The sequence below is a fragment of the Macaca fascicularis genome, chromosome 12, assembly GCF_037993035.2.
Source record: "Macaca fascicularis isolate 582-1 chromosome 12, T2T-MFA8v1.1".
NCBI lineage: Eukaryota > Metazoa > Chordata > Mammalia > Primates > Cercopithecidae > Macaca > Macaca fascicularis.
In genome coordinates, this window is record NC_088386.1 from 65,039,507 (window position 1) to 65,061,569 (window position 22,063).

A 22,063-nucleotide genomic window follows, 5' to 3' on the forward strand; every position below is an offset into this window, starting at 1 on the left:
ATGAGAATCAGTTGGACCTGGGAGGTGGAGGCTGCAGTGAGCTGAGGATTGCACCACTGCACTCCAGCTTGGGCAACAGAGCAAGACTCCGTCTCAATAAATAAATAATTAATCACATAGCTCCAAATGTAAACCAACTCTAATACAAATTGTAATCCTTAAACCTGTCATTTTTGTAAAAACTAAAAATTACAACTAACTCTGAAATATATCAACCCCCCTTTAAAGTGTTTTGGATGCTATTTTGTAAGAATTTCAATGTAGTTTTGGCAAGAAGACATTTACTCTGTAAGAAAATAGTTTTGTTTATTAGCTTTCTCTTTGTATTTATTGAAACTTCTTTGAATTTTCAAAAATAGGATATTATTTTTCTCATTTCTTGGTTAGCTAAGACTTGTTGACTTCTAGCATCATTCAGTGTTTTTGACCACTGTTTCCATGTAAAACACATTGTAAGAAATCTTTTTCAAATAATTGAAATTAGCCAAAGGAGCCCTCTTCTTCCAGACGGAAAAGTTTGTAAAAACATTTAAAATAAGATGCAACTCTGTATACAACCATAGACATACAGTACAACCAAGTACTAACCTAAGTTTATTAAAAATCAACAAAAGCTACAAACTGGTTTCTTCATTTAAATGGAAAAGGATTTCTACATTTTAAGGGTTGGAATTATAATAAACTACCTTTGTGATGGGGGGAAAGAGTGTATGAAAAATTTGTACTGGTCACAGATAAAATGCTGCCATAACTGTTGTTTAAATATTTTTTTTTCAAGCAGAAGAGACTATAAAATTGCCGACTAGTAAGTAATAATCTCAGATGTCATATGATGTTTGTATCTGACTCATTAATCTTTTCAAATGTTAGATTTTACGTGTAGAGAGAAATGAGTCATTTATTGTTTAAACAAGGAAGCAGCTGTTAGTTTTTTCTAGCGTGTTAAAACCTTTAGTGGCATCTATAAATGGAAAAAGAGTCAATGAGCTCTTCTTTCAGCTGTTGTTTTAGCAGCTGACAGTACCATTGATTTCACTGTGATGTAAAATAAAAGAAAAGGCCTTAACTCATGGATAGAAACCTTGAAGTTTAAAAATACATAATTCCTTGATCTGGGGCATTCATTCATTCAACAAATATTTATAAAGCACTCACAAAACCCCTAGGCTATAGCATTTGAAAAGAACAGACACTCCCACAATCCCTGCCTTCATGGAATTTGTTTTGGGGGACATGTGTAAGAACACCAACTTTTGAAATTACAGTATTTCTACAGCCCTACTTGAGTTCAGATAATGTGACAATATGACTATGTAATAAAGTATTTAATGGGACGGGTGTGGTGGTTCACATATGTAATCCCAGCACTTTGGGAGGCCGAGGTGGGCAGATCACGAGGTCAGCAGTTCGAGACCAGCCTGGCCAACATGGTGAAACCCCGTCTCTACTAAAAATACAAGAATTAGCCAGAGGTGGTAGCGGGTGCCTGTAATCCCAGCTACTCAGGACACTGAGGCAGGAGAATTGCTTGTACCCAGGAGGCAGAGGTTGCAATGAACCAAGATCATGCCATTGTACTCCAGCCTGGGTGACAGAGCGAGACTCTATCTCAAAAATAAATAAATAAAAGTATTTAATGAAGTATATGATACCATCTATATATAAACAAAGGACCAATTTTCTTTCAAATCATGACTTCTACATCCATGATTAATGTGGTATTCTATTATAATCAACAACTTTCATTATGTCCCCAGTTATATACTCTTTTTAAAAAAAGGTGGGGGGGCTGTTCTCTATGACTGTTGTGGTACTTCATCTTGATTTTGCTGTGTTCTAGTGACAACATTGTTCTCATGGGGTTATATCTGTTCTATTTTTTAACCTTTAATGAATGATAATTTTTGACACTTTAAAAATTACAGGTTATCTTTTGTGATCTGATTTGCATGTGTGTGGGCTTTTTCGTTCCCTACCATTGACTTTTAATGATTTTTTCTGGCCCTGTGATTCCTTTTAACCTTTTGCTTTTATTTTACTATATTATAATTTGCCACATTAGATCCTTTGTACAACAAGGCAGGATATGAATAAATAATTTTATAATTTAATTCAGTATTAATTACAGTTTTTCCATGTAAGAATAAAGATAATTTGGAATGTTTTAGAAAATTAGCAATTCCTCTGCATTTCTTATTTCAATTATGGCAACATTAAAGGTTTTGTAAAACTAGTACATAAGTAACATCTTTAAGTTTACTACTTCTAAAAAAAATATCTATATTCCACTGTTTTGAGTAGAAAGTAAAAATTTGTATGTAACAATTATTGGAAATGGGATCTTGCTTATGAGTATTCAAATGAACACATCTCATATTCTTGACCTTTGCATCATTAATTCAGACAGTCAAGTAGCTTGACACTAGAACATATTTAGAGGAGTGACTCATTTTTATGATTCATTTTTCTGTTAATTCAATAAACATTTTCTTGTAGCAGCCTTTATTAGTATATCTTCTAATGCGTTATTTTTAAGCTTTCAACTTCACTTAAATATCTTGTTTCTTAGCTGTTTCCTCAGTGACTAAATGTTCCAGTTGTTACTTTCAATCTATAACAGCTGCAAGAACAACTCTTCTTTCCAAGCCAGCTCTCCTAAATTCCCGTTGTTAGAGTTGGTATCTATATTTAGCTGGTGGGATTAAATTGCAAAGGCTTCAAGCTGGGCAAAGCACACTCATCTGCCTTTTTACAGCTAGACCTGTGTGCTGCAAGGAGCTAAGGCCTTCAGTGTCCCCTTCCTTACCCAGGTTACTCACAGAATGGATTCCCAGCGGGAACTTGCAGAGGAACTGCGACTTTACCAATCCACCCTTCTTCAGGATGGTCTAAAAGATCTCCTGGATGAGAAAAAATTCATCGATTGCACCCTAAAAGCAGGTGACAAAAGTCTTCCTTGCCACAGATTGATTTTGTCAGCTTGTAGTCCTTACTTCCGTGAGTACTTTTTATCTGAAATTGATGAGGCGAAAAAAAAGGAGGTAGTGCTAGATAATGTGGATCCTGCTATACTTGATTTAATCATCAAATACCTGTACTCTGCCAGTATTGATCTCAATGATGGAAATGTGCAAGATATTTTTGCATTGGCCAGCCGCTTTCAGATCCCCTCAGTGTTTACTGTCTGCGTTTCTTATCTTCAGAAAAGACTTGCTCCTGGTAACTGTCTAGCCATCCTAAGATTAGGACTTCTCCTTGACTGCCCAAGACTCGCCATTTCTGCCCGTGAATTTGTGTCTGATCGCTTTGTACAGATTTGTAAGGAAGAGGACTTTATGCAACTGTCTCCACAGGAACTGATCTCAGTCATTTCAAATGACAGCCTAAATGTGGAAAAAGAAGAAGCAGTATTTGAGGCAGTGATGAAATGGGTGCGAACAGACAAGGAAAACAGGGTTAAAAACCTTAGCGAAGTGTTTGATTGTATCCGTTTTCGCCTTATGACAGAAAAATATTTTAAGGATCATGTTGAGAAAGATGATATAATTAAAAGCAACCCAGACCTCCAGAAAAAAATCAAAGTTCTAAAAGATGCTTTCACAGGCAAACTCCCAGAACCTAGCAAAAATGTGCAGAAGACTGGGGCTGGTGAGGTGAATGGTGATGTTGGGGATGAAGATTTACTTCCTGGTTACCTGAATGACATTCCCAGGCATGGAATGTTTGTAAAAGACCTCATCCTCTTGGTTAATGACACAGCAGCAGTGGCTTATGACCCCACGGAAAATGAATGCTACCTTACTGCACTGGCTGAGCAGATTCCCAGAAATCATTCCAGCATTGTTACCCAGCAAAATCAGATATATGTGGTAGGAGGACTATACGTGGATGAAGAAAACAAGGATCAACCTCTGCAGTCATACTTCTTCCAGGTAAGAAGGACTTTTTATATACGTAGTTGCTTCAAGGGAAGGCTGTTACTCACCATCCAGTTAGCCAATTTGTGAATTATTCAGGCTGTTTGCATTGTACTCCAATTGATGTCCTATTCTAGTCCCTTGCACTTTTGCTGTATAGAGTGTTGACAGAAAAATATTTGACTGTTTTGTTAATGTGTAATAAAAAGTTTGATGAATAATGAGGTTCTAATTCATGTTTAATGACTTAAGATACTCTTTATACTATTCTTCCAAAAATGCCTTGTTTATAGATGATGGTGACTGTAATCCCTCAAAGCCCAGTATTTTAGTAAAAACTAAATTTATTTTTTCTTAGCAGAGATGGGCTTTCACTATGTTGCCCTGGCTGGTCTCGAACTCCTGGGCTCAAGCAATCCTCCCAGTTTGGCTTCCCAAAGTGCTGGGATTACCGTTGTGAGCCACCGTCCCCTGCTGTAAAAACTAAATTTAATCTTATATACTCTTACCTATTAAAAATAGGTTAATGTCTTTCCCCAAATAGTTGCCCTAACTCAAAGTTCTTACACATTATAAAGAAGTAATAACTGGTCAGATTTTCTTTTTTAATTTTTTTCTTCTTCATCTGCTGGCAGCTCTAAATTGGTCAGATTTTCTACCTTCTTCCAAGTTACCCTGAACTCATTTGAAGTTCTTGGAGGTAGCACTTCATCTCTTTATTTATAGTTACTGCCTAAAATATAATTTTGTTGAAAATGAAGAAAACTTATGTACATGTTCTACACACTTTGGATTATCTTCTAGGAAAAACTGTCTACACAGAAGTCGCTAATTTGAATTAATTATAGTTAGAAATTTTTATTATATCACATTTATTTGGATCAGAGATATACTTAGACATTATTAGAACTTAACAATCTGTTTTGTGAAACCACAGAATTTTCCAAGAAAATTAATTCTCCTAAAGCAATAGACCCTTAGTTGTTTGAAAGGAGTTTGTCTTATATTATCAATGTGTTATATTTTATCAGTTTATGAAGGAGTTGGCTTAGCCTTTGTCTTCAATAATGCCAGTACTGAAACTTTGTAGCTTACAACTGGCTCAAAAGAGTTTGTTTAGGTCATAGCTAATCATGGCCTGGGGCTTACGGGCACTTTAGTTGGAAAGGCCAAAGATAAGCAAGTATACAATGTCATACCACAGTCCAGTATGCTCTCAAAAAGTGTGTGACATACTTTGCATTCACAAAATACTATTATACCTTTAATCAACTTTTTCTAATCTTGAAAAGTGTACTTGTAATAATACATATTAATCATGTTTCTTAATTTTCCAAGTTCCAGTGAAGAATGTTGTAAGTATTTGAATGTGGGCCAGAAAATTTCCTAAGCCCTAATTTTAAAGTCAAATAAACTTCAAAAAGGGCAAAGTCAATGAAAAAGGCTATAAATACATCCAGGAAGTAAGAATGTTATCAAAACAGATAGATAGATGACAGACATATAGGTAGATACCTACAAATGACAGATCCACAGAATAGTTGTTGCCATAGAATGACTCTCCAAAATTACTAGAGTTTTAAATTTCATTTCATATTTAATTTATCGAATATATCTATAACACAGTCCTTTTTACTTTCAAGTGTTCAGTTTAATCTTTATCCTTCTCTTCCAGCCTGATAAAACCCTTACTTTTACTGACAGAGCTTCTTATTTTTGGTTCAAGAAACCTACTTAATGTTCTTTATAACCACAATAACAGTTATACAAAGTTGGAAGGTCAACTCCCTCTCACTGCAAATGCCTTGCTGCTTTTAAAAGGCACTAACAGAACAGTATGCCAGGATAAAAACACTTCACCATAAAAGAGGGTTGTGATTCATCAGACAATATTTATATGAGAATTTCAGGTTTTATATTTTACTGCTTGTCACATCTATTTAAAATGCATTAATTTAGAAGTAATTTGACCTTTGATTGTATGCTGTAAATAGATTATGAGAATGTTTTACCTTGGTAAGAGAGGGGTTTTTTTCCCCCACTCATTAATTTGATGAATTAATAGATTCATCAAATTTTTGAACAGGTCTTAAAGTAATCTAGGTCCAAACCCTAATTTTAACAATGAGGAAAGTTGAACTCAGAGAAGTTAAATAGCTTGATAGCTCCTCTATAAAAGAGACTGGCAGGTAGTCCACTGTTCCATCTGCTAGAGAAAGTGCCCTCCAACAGGTAATATCGGAAGGTAGACAGTACTGTACAGTATGAGAGTTAAGCCCAGAAGTATGGGATTATGAAGGCTGCTGTTCCATTTTTTAAAACCAACTATGGATGTAGATGGCTTGGATTTGAATATCACCTAAAAGCTCTGTGTATTTGGGAAATTTATTTAATCTTCCTGTGCCTCAGTTTCCTCATCTGTAAAACGGGGATGATAGAAATGCCTATCCTGGAGAACTAAATGAGGTTACCTGTGTAAAGCATTTAGTTCAAAGCCTATGACCACAGTCAAAACCCCATAAATGTTCATTACTATTTCTACTATATTACACACCACATTCATAATCAAAGAATTTCTTTCAAAAGTGAAAACATAAAGGATCAAAATCTAGCTGTTGAAATTAGTGAATGCAAAGCTAACAATGCACATGTGGAGATTAAACCTCTCATGTCATCTAGTCTTAACTAGTGCTTCGTTTAACTGAGGTTACTAGACCACATATAGATAGGCTTCCACAGATAACCCTGTCTATACCACGGCCATTTGTATGCACATCTATTCTTAGTATCCAATGAAACTGGGTTTTATTCATTTTATTTTTGCAATCTAGAAGTGGCACCAGAGAGAACAACAAATCTGCAACTGTACTCTTGCAGAAAACAGTTTTCTTGTGCCTTAGTGTGCTAAAATGCAAAGTATAAAATCTTTAAATTACCAAAAGTAAGTGTTGAAACAGATGCCACTATGCCAGAATCATCTACCCCAGATGATGGGTACAAAGAGATTCTCTTCCTTGGGAAAATCTTAAGCTTGCAGAAGTGGTGGTGAGCAAAAATGAGCAGTTACTTATTAATATAAATCAAAAAAAAAATAGAGTGTTTCGAGTGACTCCCAACAACACACTAGGAAATTCACTTTAACACCTGCCTGTATCAGAAATAATAAAGCAAAACATAGAGAACCTAAAATGTTTTTAAAGAAAGAAAAAAAGATATTGCCCAACATCCTAGTTGTCTGTGGACTGAGCGACAGGTCCAGCTGTCCCAGCTGCTGGCATGGGGAGCATGTTAAATATAGCATGCAGGGGTCATTCACATTCTGTGAACCTCCCTGCTCTGACAACATTTCTTTCCCCAGTGTCCTAAAAGTATTAGGATCTTGTATTTCAAAGCTGGACAAGGCAATATGGGAGAAAATTTGACAAGAAACCTCACGATTCTAATTAACCTCTGGTGATTCTATTGTATTTTATTTTTTCTTTTCTTGAAGCTTGAAGATTTTGATATCTTTATCTGGTAGGCCAGGTAGATTTAATCATTCTTCTTGGTAATTGTGAGCTACAATATGATACTTTGGGGTTGTAGTTTTATTTACTTGTGAGATATTTGACTATCTCGATGATATCTAAACAACATATATAGGATAACTTTTTTTTTGCTGTACTTGTAACTTTTTTCTAACAAGCTCCACAATCCCTCATATATATTTTTTTCAGCTTGACAGTATAGCATCTGAATGGGTTGGACTTCCACCTCTGCCTTCAGCCAGGTGTCTCTTCGGTCTGGGAGAGGTAGATGATAAAATCTATGTAGTTGCAGGCAAAGACCTTCAAACAGAGGCTTCGCTGGATTCGGTATTATGCTATGATCCTGTGTAAGTTGGCATGATATTCCTGTTCCCTAAGCATTCAAGTACATGCGTGCCTATAACATATTCATATTTTCAGAACCTGGAATTTACTGAAAGTGTATAAATTCTGTCTCATTTAATTTTAGGGCTGCAAAATGGAATGAAGTAAAAAAACTTCCTATCAAAGTCTATGGCCATAATGTGATTTCACATAAAGGGATGATATATTGTCTAGGAGGAAAGACAGATGACAAGTAAGTACCCTGAACTCTCATGATTTATGTCCAAATGACTTTTTATTAGAAAGGTTTCTTCCTCTTTTCTTGTTTTTTTTTTTTTTTTGAGATGGAGTTTCGCTCTTGTTGCCCAGGCTGGTGTGCAATGGTGCGATCTCGGCTCACTGCAATCTCCATCTCCTGGGTTCAAGCGATTCTCCTGTCTCAGCCTCCCGAGTAGCTGGAATTACAGGCATGCTCCATCATGCCCGGCTAATTTTGTATTTTTCGTAGAGATGGGGTTTCTCCATGTTGGTCAGACTGGTCTTGAACTCCTGACCTCAGGTGATCTGCCTGCCTCAGCCTCCTGAAATGTTGGGATTACAGGTATGAGCCACAGCGCCCAGCCCTCTTCCTCTTTTCATTTGGATCTGCCCACTGAAATGGGACATGGTTCTCACCTATCATATTGTGGAGGGAAAACCTTAAAATTTCAAGTCGCTGAAGTAAACATGTAGATACTCAGCTTACTGCTAGGAATGAGCCAAATACCCCAATCATAAGCATCCTTACAGTCCAGGCAGCATCTAGGAGCATAATCAAGTCCTGTATTTCACTGATTTGTTATTGTATTTTACTACATTAAAACCAACGGGCTTTCTTATTCATTTAGCCATAAGTAGATAAAAATGTAAATGTACTCTTTAATGTAGTATTTAAAATATATCTTCTAAGACAATTGTGCATAAAAAATATCATGGATTTGTACTTTACATTCATAAGAGGGACTTTAGATAGGTCAGTTTGAAAGAAAAGCGTAGTGATTGAAAAGAGGGAAGTAAAAAAGACAAAAGAAAAACAAAAATTTAAGGCAGTTATTTCTTCAACAGTGTTCTTCCACATATTTACTCCTTGACAGAGGTAATAGTCAAAATGGCTTCCAACTGTTCAAAACTGAGCTCCCAGTAGCACCCAGTATCTTGTGAGAAAACCAGGATGAGGTTTCATATATAAACCTTACTTGAGTTCTAGTCAATTCTCAAGGAACTGGTAATTGGGAAAGAGATCTTATAACCCAGAGAGTGGAGAAGTGAGTTCCGAATGCTTCAGAGACAGTCAAACCAGTATAGCCTGTCTAGTAAAATAAGCATTTTCAGTTTAGATGGTGAGAACTAATATTCTGCCCCTGAAAAATCTGCCTGATTTGACTTGTCATCATTTGCCCAGGCCATTGAATTAATAGAGATGTCCAACCTTGAAAAGGGAGCCAAAATTAAGAATTGTAAGGGCAAAGCAGGAAAGGAGAGTAAAATATGGAAATGTGTTAGATGTCAAGAACTCTATTCTGGAGTTAATGATTAATGGATATTAGTCAATTAAAATGGTAAATGTAGCACAGAAAAGGCAATTTTAAAAAGCAATGGTTTTTAAACATCTACCTGTATTCAAAGATAACATATTCTAAAATTTTTATATCCTCCCTACCCCAGCTATTCCTATCAAATGCAAAGGAAGGTATATTATATGCTCACCTGGTGTCACATCTTATTTTGGGCGTTTTTCCTGAGTAAATTGAATGGAAAATCACTACTAAAGAGCATTCTGAGTTTGGAAACACAGGAACCCTTCCAAATGATTTAAATTGTTTCCTTCAAGTAGCATTAGTAACTAGGAAATTGATATGTCAGTAAGAAGCATACAGTTCTTGTCAGTAGGAATATATTAATCTTGAGAATATGATTAACCAACACAACACTGCTTGACAAATGTCAAAGTCAAGAACTTTGAAATGAGTCATTATCTAAAAGTAAGAGCTGGGCTGGGTGTGGTGGCTCATGCCTGTAATCCCAGGACTTTGGGAGGCCGAGGCAGGCGGATCACCTGAGGTCGGGAGTTTGAGACCAGCCTGACCAACGTGGAGAAACCCCATCTCTACTAAAAATACAAAATTAACCAGGCGTGGTGGCATTCACCTGTAATCCCAGCTACTCGGGAGGCTGAGGCAGGAGAATCGCTTGAACCCGGGAGACAGAGTTTGCAGTGAGCCGAGATTGTGCCACTGCACTCCAGCCTGGGCAACAAGAGCAAAACTCCATCTCCAAAAATAAATAAACAAATAAAAGTAAATGCTGAATTGCACCAGTTCCCAGTAATGAATTTGAAGAACATGATTTTGGATAATGTTCTTATCAAGAAGTGTTCAAATGATACCAATAGTCAAATATTAGAGGAAATGCTTCTACTCCAGATAACTGATCTTTTACACAATTAAGAAAAAAATTGTCCTCACAAAAAAGTTGAGGTGTTTTTCATCACCAGATATATCCAGTTAATCAATTATTATTTGAAATTCTGAACTCCCATCAAATTATAGATAACTTCAAGGAACCATAAGAAACATACTAAGGGCGGGGCACAGTGGCTCACACCTGTAATCCCAGCACTTTGGAAGGCCAAAGCTGGAGGATCACTTGAGCTCAGGAGTTCGAGACCAGCCTGAGCAACATGGCGAAACCCTGTGTCTACCAAGCATACAAAAAATTAGCTAGGCGCAATGGTGCACGCCTGTGGTCCCAGCTACCTGGGAAGCTGAGATGGAAGGATCACTTGAGCCCTGGATGCAGAGGTTGCAGTGAACCAAGATCGCACCACTGCACTGCAGCCTGGGTGGCACAGTGAATAATAATTCAGATGAGTCCAGGTCTTTCTGGTAGCATTTAGCATGTAAAACTGTTCTCATGATTCATCAGCTCAAATGATTCGTTGTCTAATCCATAGTCCCAGATTTCTTAAAATGCACTGCTATGTTAGTGCTAATATAAAATGATATATCATATAAAATTTAAAGTAGGTATATTTGCACCTAATTTTTTTTTTTTTTTTTTTTTTTTTTTTTTGAGACGGAGTCTCGCTCTGTCATCCAGGCTGGAGTGCAGTGGCTGAATCTCAGCTCACTGCAAGCTCCGCCTCCCAGGTTTACGCCATTCTCCTGCCTCAGCCTCCCGAGTAGCTGGGACTGCAGGCGCCCGCCACCTCGCATGGCTAGTTTTTTTTTTGTATTTTTTAGTAGAGACGGGGTTTCACTGTGTTAGCCAGGATGGTCTCGATCTCCTGACCTTGTGATCCGCCCGTCTCGGCCTCCCAAAGTGCTGGGATTACAGGCTTGAGCCACCGCGCCCGGCCTGCACCTAATTATTTTTTTAAGTTAACTTATTCATTCCTAGGATATTCAGATAATAAATAAACCTACCATTTGTTATTGAGGTGCAATAAAAGGTTTATGATTTTATTTTTTACTAAAATAGAGTAAAAAAACTTCAATTGAATTTAGTACATAACGATTAAAATCAGCTGTGCCTGGGCTTGTAAGCAGCTATCCAGAAGTAAAGGTACCCTATCTTCCAATAGTATAATTAAGTTATAGTTTTGGTCCCCACATTTGGGCTTGTCCTTTGCTTAGTGGCATATGTTCAAATTAAGAATTCTTTGGAGTTTTTCTGATCTTCTGCCTTACTACATATTTCTTATGACAAGTAAAGCCAAATTATTAGTGAAAGTGCTTTCGAAAAAAGAAGGTTCTAAAAGGAACATTTGTTTTTCTGTTTACAGAAAATGTACAAACAGAGTGTTTATCTTCAACCCCAAAAAAGGAGATTGGAAAGATCTGGCTCCAATGAAAACTCCTCGTTCCATGTTTGGAGTAGCAGTCCATAAAGGCAAAATTGTGATTGCAGGAGGTGTCACTGAAGATGGTCTTTCAGCTTCAGTTGAAGCTTTTGATCTTACAACCAATAAGTGAGTTGCCACATCTTAGTATATAGCATATGAACAACTATACATTTTAATTGTTAACTTTGGATAAAAAGTAATCTTTCCAATTAGGATGTGGGGAGGGGAGGGTACAGAACCACAGATTACAGAGGAAGTATTTTCATCTGGATTTGTTTTGTTGTTACTGGATATAAATCTCCTCTAACATTCTGATGCATTACATGTTTGTAATTTGGAACATTTTGAGGGTCCTCAAGTTCGTGTTGTCATGCTCTATTTGTCCTTGTTATTAACTTTGTAAATTTAGAAATGCAAAGGTAATACTTGTGAATAATTTTAATTTTTTTATTTTTAAGAGACAAGGTCTGGCTCTGTTGCCCAGACTGGAATGCAATGGCACAATCATAGTTCACTGCTGCCTCAAACTCCTGGGCTCAGGTGATCTTCTTGCCTCAGGCTCCTGAGTAGCTAGGACTATAGGTGCACACCACTATGCCCAGCTAATTTTTGTGGTTTTTTTTTTGTTTGTTTTTCGTTATTTTTTTTTTTTCCACAGACAGGGTCTCACTATGTTGTCCAGGCTGGTCTTGAACTCCCAGCCTCAAATGATCCTCCCACCTTGGCCTCCCAAAGTGCTAGGATTCTAAGTGTGAGCCAGCACACCTGGCCCTGAATAATTGTCTAGGTGTAGATGGATATATATGTCTCTGTGGAATTATTTGATTTTAAATGTAGTTTTTTTAAGTATGAAAAGATCTTCACTTGTTAATGATTGATATCTGTAAAGTATGAATGCTTTAGAAGTTTTCATTCCTTTATGCTGTTTATAATTTTATTAAAATTTTCATTTTTAAGCTTTTATTGACTTAATGTGAAAAGATATTTGACAGCTATTCTTAATATAAAATTGGTCTTTTAAACATTTTTGAGCTCACACATCTGGAGGAGTACATACCTTTTATATTCCTAGTTTAGCAATGAAGAAAAAAAGGTAACTATTATTAGTCTTTTTAGAAACATGTATGCCTGACTACAAAACAGACTTTAGTATCTGAAAATTACAAGGAACTTTTGTGGAACGTGATTTAAATTATCATTAAAAATAATGTTTTTGAAAACTGTAATATGGGTAAACACTCATGATGTAAGTTAAGAAGCAACACACAAAATTGTAAATATCTTCTTAGTTTCATCTATATGTATGGAAGCTTATATGTACATGCTTTTTAAAAAGATGACAAAATTACACCAAATTGTTCCAAATTGTTGCTTGTGATTATGGAGATAGTTGTTTTCTTGTATACCTTTCTGTACTTTCCAGATTTTCTCAAACTTTTTTTTTTTTTGAGACAGAATCTCTCTGAGTCACACAGGCTGAAGTACAGATTTTCTATAATGTACATATATTATTTTTATAATTAGAAAAACAGATATGTAAAGAAAAACTATGGGGCCAGGCATGGTGGCTCACGCCTGTAATCCCAGCAGTTTGGGAGGCTGAGGTGGGCAGATCATGAGGTCAAGAGTTTGAGACCAGCCTGGCCAACATAGTGAAACCCTGTCTCTTCTAAAAATACAAAAATTAGCTGGATGTGGTGGCATGTGTCTGTAGTCCCAGCTACTTGGGAGACTGAGGCAGGAAAATCACTTAAACCCAGGAGGTGGAGGTTGCAGTGAGACCATGCCATTGCACTCCAGCCTGGGTGACAGAGTAAGACTCTGTCTCAAAAAAAAAAAAAGAAAAGAAAAAGAAAAAGAAAAGAAAAACTATGAAGTCTATTTTAATGCCAGAGTAACAGAATACCTACCAAAATGACTAAATCATTCTAGATTCTTGATACTTCCAACTAATTAGATTGATTTTATCTTTAGTTGTCCTATTTCAGATAGCTGTCAACATTAAAAAGTTCCCTTAAATCCTTTATAAAAATAATGAAAGTATAAATCATTAAAAAGAAAATTTGTATCCCTGGTTCCAACGCTATCCTTATGTGCCTTTATTGCAAAGGATTTGGAGTATTCAGATGAAATCCAACACAGTAGCAGGTTAGAGGTTTAGGAGCCCTAGAAGTGCCACAACCCCCGACTGTTTGTGACACACAAAGTTTGGTAAACACTGCTAACTGAAGTATTCTAGGGTTGACTTTCTTTTTTTTTTTTTTTTGAGGCAGAATTTTGTTCTTGTTGCCTGGGCTGGAGTGCAATGGCGCTATCTTGGCTCACTGCAATATCCACCTCCCAGATTCAAATGATTCTCCTGCCTCAGCCTCCTGAGTAGCTGGGATTACAGGTGTGTGCCACCACGCTCGGCTAATTTTTTGTATTTTTAGTAGAGATGGGGTTTCACCATGTTGATCAGGCTGGTCTCGAACTCCTGACCTCAGGTAATCCACCCACCTCAGCCTCCCAAAGTGTTAGGATAACAGGCATGAGCCACCGTGCCCAGCCTTAGGGTTGCCATATTGAAGACTTTATATTTAATGAAGTTACATCTTTCAAATATTTTCTAGTAGCAAACTTAGTTGTTTACTTTTAGATGCCTATGCTCCTTGAATTTTTTTTCCCCCCCTTAAAGACAGGGTTTTGCTCTATCACCCAGGCTGGAATGCAGCAGTGAGATCATAGCTCACCACAGCCTTGACCTCAAGGGCTCAAGAGATCCTCCCAAGTAGCTGGGACTATAGGGACATACCACCAGTCCTGGCTCTTTTTTTTTTGTAAAGACAGTCTCATTTTGTTGCCCAGGCTGATCTCATACTCCTTGGGCTCAAGCAGTCCTCCTGCCTCAGTCTCCCAAAGTGCTGGGATTACAGGCATGAGCCACCGCACCCGGCCACTACTTGAATATTTATTTATTTATTTATTTATTTATTTTATTTAGATGGAGCCTCGCTCTGTTGCCCAGGCCAGAGTGCAGTGGCGCAATCTCAGCTCACTGCAACCTCCGCCTCCCAGATTCAAGTGATTCTCCTGCCTCAGCCTCCCAAATAACTGAGATTACAAGTGCGTGTCACCATGCCTGGCAAATTTTTTGTATTTTTGGTAGAGATGGGGTTTCACCATGTTGGTCAGGCTGGTCTCAAACTCCTGACCTCAGGTGATCTACCCATCTCAGCCTCCCAAAGTGCTGGGATTACAGGCATGAGCCACCGTGCCTGGCTGCCTGGGCACTACTTGAATTTTTAAATTATGATTTCCTATAATTGTTCAGTAAGCACATCTGGCATTTAAGTTTTACATTGACTATATTTTTAATGATACCTAGATGGGATGTAATGACTGAATTTCCCCAAGAAAGAAGCTCCATCAGTTTGGTCAGCCTGGCTGGATCTCTGTATGCAATTGGTGGTTTTGCTATGATTCAACTGGAGTCTAAAGAATTTGCACCCACTGAAGTCAATGACATATGGAAGTAAGTTCTCATCATTTCAATTTTCAGAATCACATATTAAATCAGATGACTGATAAACTATTTTGTAGTAAATAATAAGCCAGATTTTCCCAACATGCAAGCTACTTCTCGGTAGTAGACTAAACATTTCAAACCTAATTGAACTTTTGTACATGCCACTTACTTGAACAAGTAACTACTTCTAGTTAGCTGTGAGCCTGGGAAAGAAATTATCTGGGCCTGTTTCTTACAGTAAAATGAGAGTTGGACCTTTGATACTCTCAGCTTCATTCCAGCTCTAAGAGTGTGATGCTATAGGCATCCAGTAGAACAAAAGCCTCTTTGCTCCAGAGTAGTTTATTTCCTAACAAAACAGAGTTCTAAAAAAAAAATTACTTTTTTACTTTATTTATTTATTTATTTTTGAGACAGACTTTCTGTCGCCCAGGCTGGAGTACAATGGCAGGATCTCAGCTCCATGCAACCTCGCCTCCCAGGTTCAAGCGATTCTCCTGCCTCAGCCTCCCGAGTAGCTGGGATTACAGGCATATGCCACCACGCCCAGCAAATTTTTATACTTTTAGTAGAGATGGAGTTTTGCCATGTTGGCCAGGCTGGTCTCGAACTCCTGACCTCAGGTGATCCACCTGCCTCGGTCTTCCAAAGTGGTAGGATTACAGGTGTAAGCCACAGCGCCTGGCCTAAAGAAACATTTAACCTGTTGAGTTTTCCACGACTTCATTAGTTCTGTTTTCAATCTAATTTAAACAGCCTTCCAATTGTTTGAGGATTCAGCTAACAATTGCTTTTTTAAAATGAAAAAAGTCAAAATAGCAATCCATTTTACCTGCCTGGAGGTGCCAGGCAGTTCTCCTAAGTATGACACTTGAAACTGTTACTCAATTGAATGATTTTAGTGAGGCTATGAAAAAAAAAAGTATGTTTTTATTTTATTTTGAGCTGAGGTCGCACCACTGCAATCCAGCCTCAGCAACAGAGTGAGACTCTTGTCTCCAAAAAAAATTAAAAAAAGAAAAAAGAAAGAATCCCAGACCCTACTGAATGAGAATCTGTATTTTTTAGCAAGATTCCCAGGTGAATTGTTTGCACATTTAAGTTTGTAAGTACAGCTCTGGAAGAGTGCCATTTATACTTAATCAGTGAAGGCATACCACCAAGCCTGAGAGTGAAAAGTGGGTATTTGTTCTATACCTCACCCAGCAGATGCTTTATTCCCAGATGCTGAACTAAAAAGGCTGAAAAGCTGGCACCTTAACCAAACAATGATTTGTGCATTAGACATCATTTCCCCGTGTTGTAATATTAACTAGCTGTGTAAAGGGCAAGAAAAAAAGTGACTATACAAGGAAATTTACTATTATCCCTCCTCCCCCCAAAAAAGAGGAAGAGAAAAAAAAAAAGATTTCCACAGAGCAAAGAGGCTAGAATTAGCAAGACAGTGAGATGGGGAAAAGCTGGAAGCAGTAGGAAAAAAAGATGAACTAATGAAGGCTGGGAAGGTTAGGGTTTTTTGGAAAACAGGGCCAGGTACTAAGTATATAAATGGGCAGTGATTCTCAACCCTAGCTATATGTTACAATCATCTGGGATGCTTTTAAAATGTGTCTGGGCCTTAACATAGACCAATTATATCAACATTTCTGGAGTTAGAGGTGAGCATCCCTAGTTCCTAAAACGTTCCCAGATTTTTTTTTTTTTTAATTGGTGAAACAGAGTCTCACCCTGTCGCCCAGGCTGTAGTGCAGTGGTACGATCTTGGTTCATTGCAACCTCTGGCTCCCGGGTTCAAGCGATTCTCCTACCTCAGCCTCCAGAGTAGCTGGGACTACAGGTGTGCACCACCACACCAGGCTAATTTTTGTATTTTTAGCAGAGATGGGGTTTCGCCATATTGGCCAGGCTGGTCTTGAACTCCTGACCTCAGGTGATCTGCCCGCTTCAGCCTCCCACAGTGCTGGGATTACAGGCGTGAGCCACTGAGCCCAGCCCCAGATTATTCTAATCAGCAGCCAGGGTTGAGAAACACTGATATTAAGTAATTGTGCTGTCAATCAGTGGAACCTCCCTGAAGCCCTCCTGGTTCCTAAGGGTTATCAAAAGCCATGCTGCCCCTGCAGGGAAGTTACAGGCAACAAAAGAAAGTACAGAATCTCCTGCTATAAAAGTGGCCCTGACATTGTTCAGGGGAACCTAAGAAAGGGATCCTCTCTGATTGTGGTTTATTTTGCGATTAGGGCAGTGGTTCCCAAAGTTGCCTGCACAGTGGAATCACCAGGGTGCTTCAAAAAATACTAACACCTCTGTCCCACTCATATTGACTGATTTAATTGGTCTGAAGTATGGCCTGGCCTTTGGAGATTTTAAAAGATCCCTGGATGTTTCTGTATGTGTAGACAAGTTTGGGAACCACTGGATTGGGTAAAGAGAAGAGGGGAGCATTCATCACTATCTGCTTGGCTATTTTAAGACTGGTATTTTCTAATTTGGGGTAGGATCTGAAGCATGATTCTCAAACTTCGCTGCATATTAGAATCACTTGGGGAGCTTTAAAAAATCCTGATGCCCAGGCCACCCTTCATACCAATTAACTCACTCTCTGGGAGTAGGACCTAGGCATCAGTAGCTTTAACATCTCCAGATGGTTCTATTGTGCAATTAAGTTTGAGAACCAGTGATCTACTACAGTGGTTCCCAAAGCAGCATCAGCATCACCTGGGTACTTATCAGAAAAGCAGATTCTCAGGTCTCACCTCAAATCTGTTGAATTAGAAACTCTGGGGGTGATAGGGCCAGTGATCTGTGTTTTTACAAACCCTCCAGGTGACTTAGATGTGTGTTAAAGTTGAAGGCCGCCGATCTAGAGAAACGCGGCTGCCTATTTGCCCTCAATTTCCTAGCGAACCTCTCTGACCACACATGCAGAGGTGAAAACTCTCAGTATACCACATTTTCAACATAGGCCCTCTTACTATGATATGTTAAAAAAAAAAAAAAAATCCATTCTTGTATTTTTTTCTTGAAATCATTCCACTGTTTAGGATTGAACAAGCTGAAAGTAAATACAACTGCCAGGAAGCAAATATTTTTAAACCTCATTTAACCTTAACTTCACTCATACTGTTTAAATGTGGTCACTTTCTTCAGATCATTTAAAACTATCTCTTAATCTGTTGCCCTGAATTTTATATAATTAAGGTTATTCCCTTTATTAGTAGCAAAATACTTTTTGTATTCTTTCCTCTACATAAAAATCACTCAGTGCATGGTACAATTGTTGAGAATTAACTTGGAACATTGATGACAGAGTCTTGCTCTGTCGCCCAGGCTGGAGTGCAAAGGGGCAATCTTGGCTCACTGCAACCTCCGCCTCCTGGGTTCAAGCAGTTCTCCTGAGTAGCTGGGATTACAGGTGCACACCACCATGCCCAGCTAATGTTTATATTTTTAGTAGAGATGGGGTTTTGCCATATTGGCCAGCTGGTCTCAAACTCCTGACCTGAGGTGATCTGCCCCCCTCAGCCTTCCAAACTGCTGGGATCACAAGCGTGAGCCACCACACCTGGCTGATTTGGGGTTAAGTCTTGTGCCAAGTCTTGACAACTTGTGGAAAGATATTAAGGTGGATAAATATATTATTTGTCCTCAGATGCCTTTGGGGCTTGAGGACATTGATATGGGGGGAAAACGAATGAAGGAGATTTAAAATAATTATTAAAAGTAGCTTGTACCTACATAAGATATGCACTGACTTAATTTCATCAATGTTTCAAATTAATTCTCAACAATTGTACCATGCACTGAGTGATTTTTATGTAGAGGAAAGCATACACAAAATATTTTGCTACTAATAAAGGGAATAACCTTAATTATATAAAATTCAGGGCAACAAATTAAGAGATAAATAGTTTTAAATGATCTGAAGAAAGTGACCACATTTAAACAATATGAGTGAAGTCAAGGTTAAATGAGGTTTTAAAATGTTTGCTTCCTGGCAGTTATATTTACTTTCAGCTTGGTCAATCCTAAATAGTGGAATGAAAATGGAGTGATAATTGCTATAATACCATATAAAGGATGATATATGAGAAACAAAGAGAAAGCAACAAATTGTGCTGAAGGAAGGTGAGAAAGGTTGCAGAGAGAAGGCAGCATTTAGAAGCTTCCCACACAAAACATTCCAGGCACCAGGCAGAGCAGACATGTTCGGCACACATGGTACAAGGGAATTCAAGTTGTCTGTATCTTTATAACCTTGAATATTCAGAGATGAAGACCAGTTCTTACCTAAGTCAAGTGCGAAATCTAAGAGTAGTCCTCAAACAGAACAATAAAGGGGAAGGGGAACAAATTTTCATAAAGTGACTGCTGTGTATCAGGTGCCATGCTAGGCACTAGTGTATAGGAACAATTGAAGGCATAATTAAGGCTACAGATAGACCCTGCTCTTCCCCAGTTCTTTCTCTTAAGCAAGAGTCTGCTTACTTCGACTCAAAGTGACCAGCCATCTTCATCAGTTCAAAGGTGAATGTTTAACTGCTTAGCTATTTATTCTTCTTCTCTGCAGTCTTTGATTCCCAGAGAAGGCCGAACTGCCTAGGCATCCAGATTAAATACTGTGGCAGTAGTTCAGACACATGCTCATCCAGACAATGCGTATTTCAGAGATATTCAAGTGCTGTTCTACCAGGCAGGTGCATCTTCCTTCCTCTGAGTAAAAGTCACTAGGTTTTTGCAAAGGTCCACATTTGTATACTGAACACAGGGAAACCTATGGAACTAAAAGCTGCTTGTTGATTACTTTTTTTTCCTCCATCAGGTATGAAGATGATAAAAAAGAATGGGCTGGGATGTTGAAGGAAATACGCTATGCTTCAGGAGCTAGTTGCCTAGCAACACGTTTAAATCTCTTCAAACTGTCTAAACTATGAACAAGGTGACAAAACATAGATTGGGAGGTGGTTTGTTTGGTGAATGGGGCTTTAATTTATTGTTTTTTAAAAGCTTGTACAGACACTCATGTAGAAATTATTCAGGAAGTTATTGTCTAAGAGATGAGCAGTAGGTAACCTCAGTCATTGACTCTTCAATGTAATGATCAGAGATTAAAACCATTTTCTAATAAGAAATTAAATATTCAGTTGAACAAATTATTTTGTGAATCTGTTGCACTCAATGGATTGTAAAGGAGGCTCCTAAATTTGAGTTGTTAATCATTTCATTTGCATTGTTAGGGTATCCTTACACTGATTTTCTACTACAATTGGAAGTGGAGAATATGTGCATCTACATTCAAAAAATTTTTAAAATATCAAAAACCTTTCCTCGTGCTTCAAAATGACAGGAATCCTGTGCATTATACTAAGAATTACATGCCATAAGACGACTTCAGAAATGGTACTTCAGAAGTTTAATAAATGGATGGGGAATTATTTGATGGGGAAAAGTCTCTTGTAAGTAAAAATAGTCAAATTCAAATGGTCTTTTTTCTCCATGCTTTTTGCGACACTGGCATATTATTTGTGGTTTCCAAATCAAATTTTAAAATTTTTAATTTAAAACCAGTAAATCACAGTCTTCAAGCCATTAACTACAGCATCTGTGGCAAGAAGGTGAGGGAGCACCCTTAGACAATGGATTGATTCTTTCTTTAAACTGCTGGGGCAGAACTTGGGGTCAGTGGGTGATGTGGAGGAGAATGTATATTCACTGGTTTAAATTTTGGCTACCCTCTGTGAAAGGGCTACCTATTTGCTAAATTTCTGATAGCAAGGAAGATGACTGTATTATTTCATTTTCTGGGATGTGATATTCTTCATTCACTGTTTCTTCTTAGTGCATATAGTAAGTTGACTCCTCAGTCTGCTCATAACCATCACATTCAATCTATGCAAGTCCATCAATTAATCATCACTTTTAGCTACACACCAACTTATGAGTCTCACATAGCTTTCATAGACATGTATTTGACTTCTAGCCTTACCCATATTATTTTCTGAAAAACCTGACTTGGGACTAATTTGGAACATTCATGATTATTTGTCAAAGAGTTTCATAAAGAACAGATCTAAGTGTCCGTACACCTTTTTTTTCTCTACCATAAATATGGAAATATATTTAACAGAAACAAGTTTTATTTTGGGTATTTAAAGTAGAATCCTGATTACTTTTCTATATTGAAAATACTTTTCTTAATTATAGCATGAATACAGAATCAAGAAATTCCCAAAGTGGAAAATCCTACAGGTTCTTCAACAAACAAACTGTTAGGAAGAGAAAGGGGCACTTATACAGACTCAAAAGGGTGGAGGAAGAGGGGGCCACAGGGATTATGGTGTCCAGAAATGTACATCTGGGTGATAAAACTGTAAGAAGTACTTACTATAAAATCAGGATTGAGGTTACTTTTGGAGACAGAATGCCAATCTATGTAGATGTAAAATTAAGTTTTAAAATAATGCTTCTTGCAGGGTTTGAGGATGATGATGTTCTGGAATCAGATATGGGTGATAGTTGTATAAATATACTAAAAACCACTGAATTATACACTTTTAAAGGGTGAATTTTATAGTATGGGAATTATATCTCAATGAAAAAATGCTTTTGTTTATAACAATCTAAGTTATATAGATAGAAAAATCAATCAAAAATATAAGAGTATCTATATAAAGAAAACCATTTGAGCCGGGCGCGGTGGCTCAAGCCTGTAATCCCAGCACTTTGGGAGGCCGAGACGGGCGGATCACGAGGTCAGGAGATCGAGACCATCCTGGCTAACACGGTGAAACCCCATCTCTACTAAAAAATACAAAAAACTAGCCGGGCGAGGTGGCAGGTGCCTGTAGTCCCAGCTACTCAGGAGGCTGAGGCAGGAGAATGGCGTAAACCCAGGAGGCGGAGC

The 22,063-nt window shown here is 37.9% G+C and overlaps 1 protein-coding gene across 2 annotated transcripts; it reads left to right on the forward strand.

The window, feature by feature from the left end:
* The first annotated feature begins 2,745 nt into the window (after positions 1-2,745).
* Positions 2,746-20,640, forward strand: KLHL41 (kelch like family member 41). 2 transcript variants are annotated; one of them, XM_005573405.4, is made up of 7 exons: positions 2,746-3,932; positions 7,634-7,791; positions 7,914-8,021; positions 11,592-11,777; positions 15,019-15,165; positions 19,982-20,098; positions 20,397-20,640. In XM_005573405.4, exons 1-6 carry the CDS (start codon positions 2,823-2,825, stop codon positions 20,091-20,093), a joined length of 1,821 nt encoding a protein of 606 aa, XP_005573462.1. In that variant the 5' UTR covers positions 2,746-2,822; the 3' UTR covers positions 20,094-20,098; positions 20,397-20,640. The 2 variants fall into 2 exon arrangements, with proteins under 2 accessions (XP_005573462.1, XP_005573461.1); XM_005573404.4 differs by having other exon boundaries at positions 19,982-20,640.
* The last annotated feature ends 1,423 nt before the right edge of the window (positions 20,641-22,063 follow it).

Coding starts and splice junctions, on each gene's coding strand:
- KLHL41 (XM_005573404.4), top strand. CDS start 2,823: ATGGATTCCCAGCGGGAACTTGCAGAGGAACTGCGACTTTACCAATCC. Junction 11,778..15,018: donor TTTGATCTTACAACCAATAA/GTGAGTTGCCAC, acceptor AATGATACCTAG/ATGGGATGTAATGACTGAAT. Junction 15,166..19,981: donor GAAGTCAATGACATATGGAA/GTAAGTTCTCAT, acceptor TTCCTCCATCAG/GTATGAAGATGATAAAAAAG.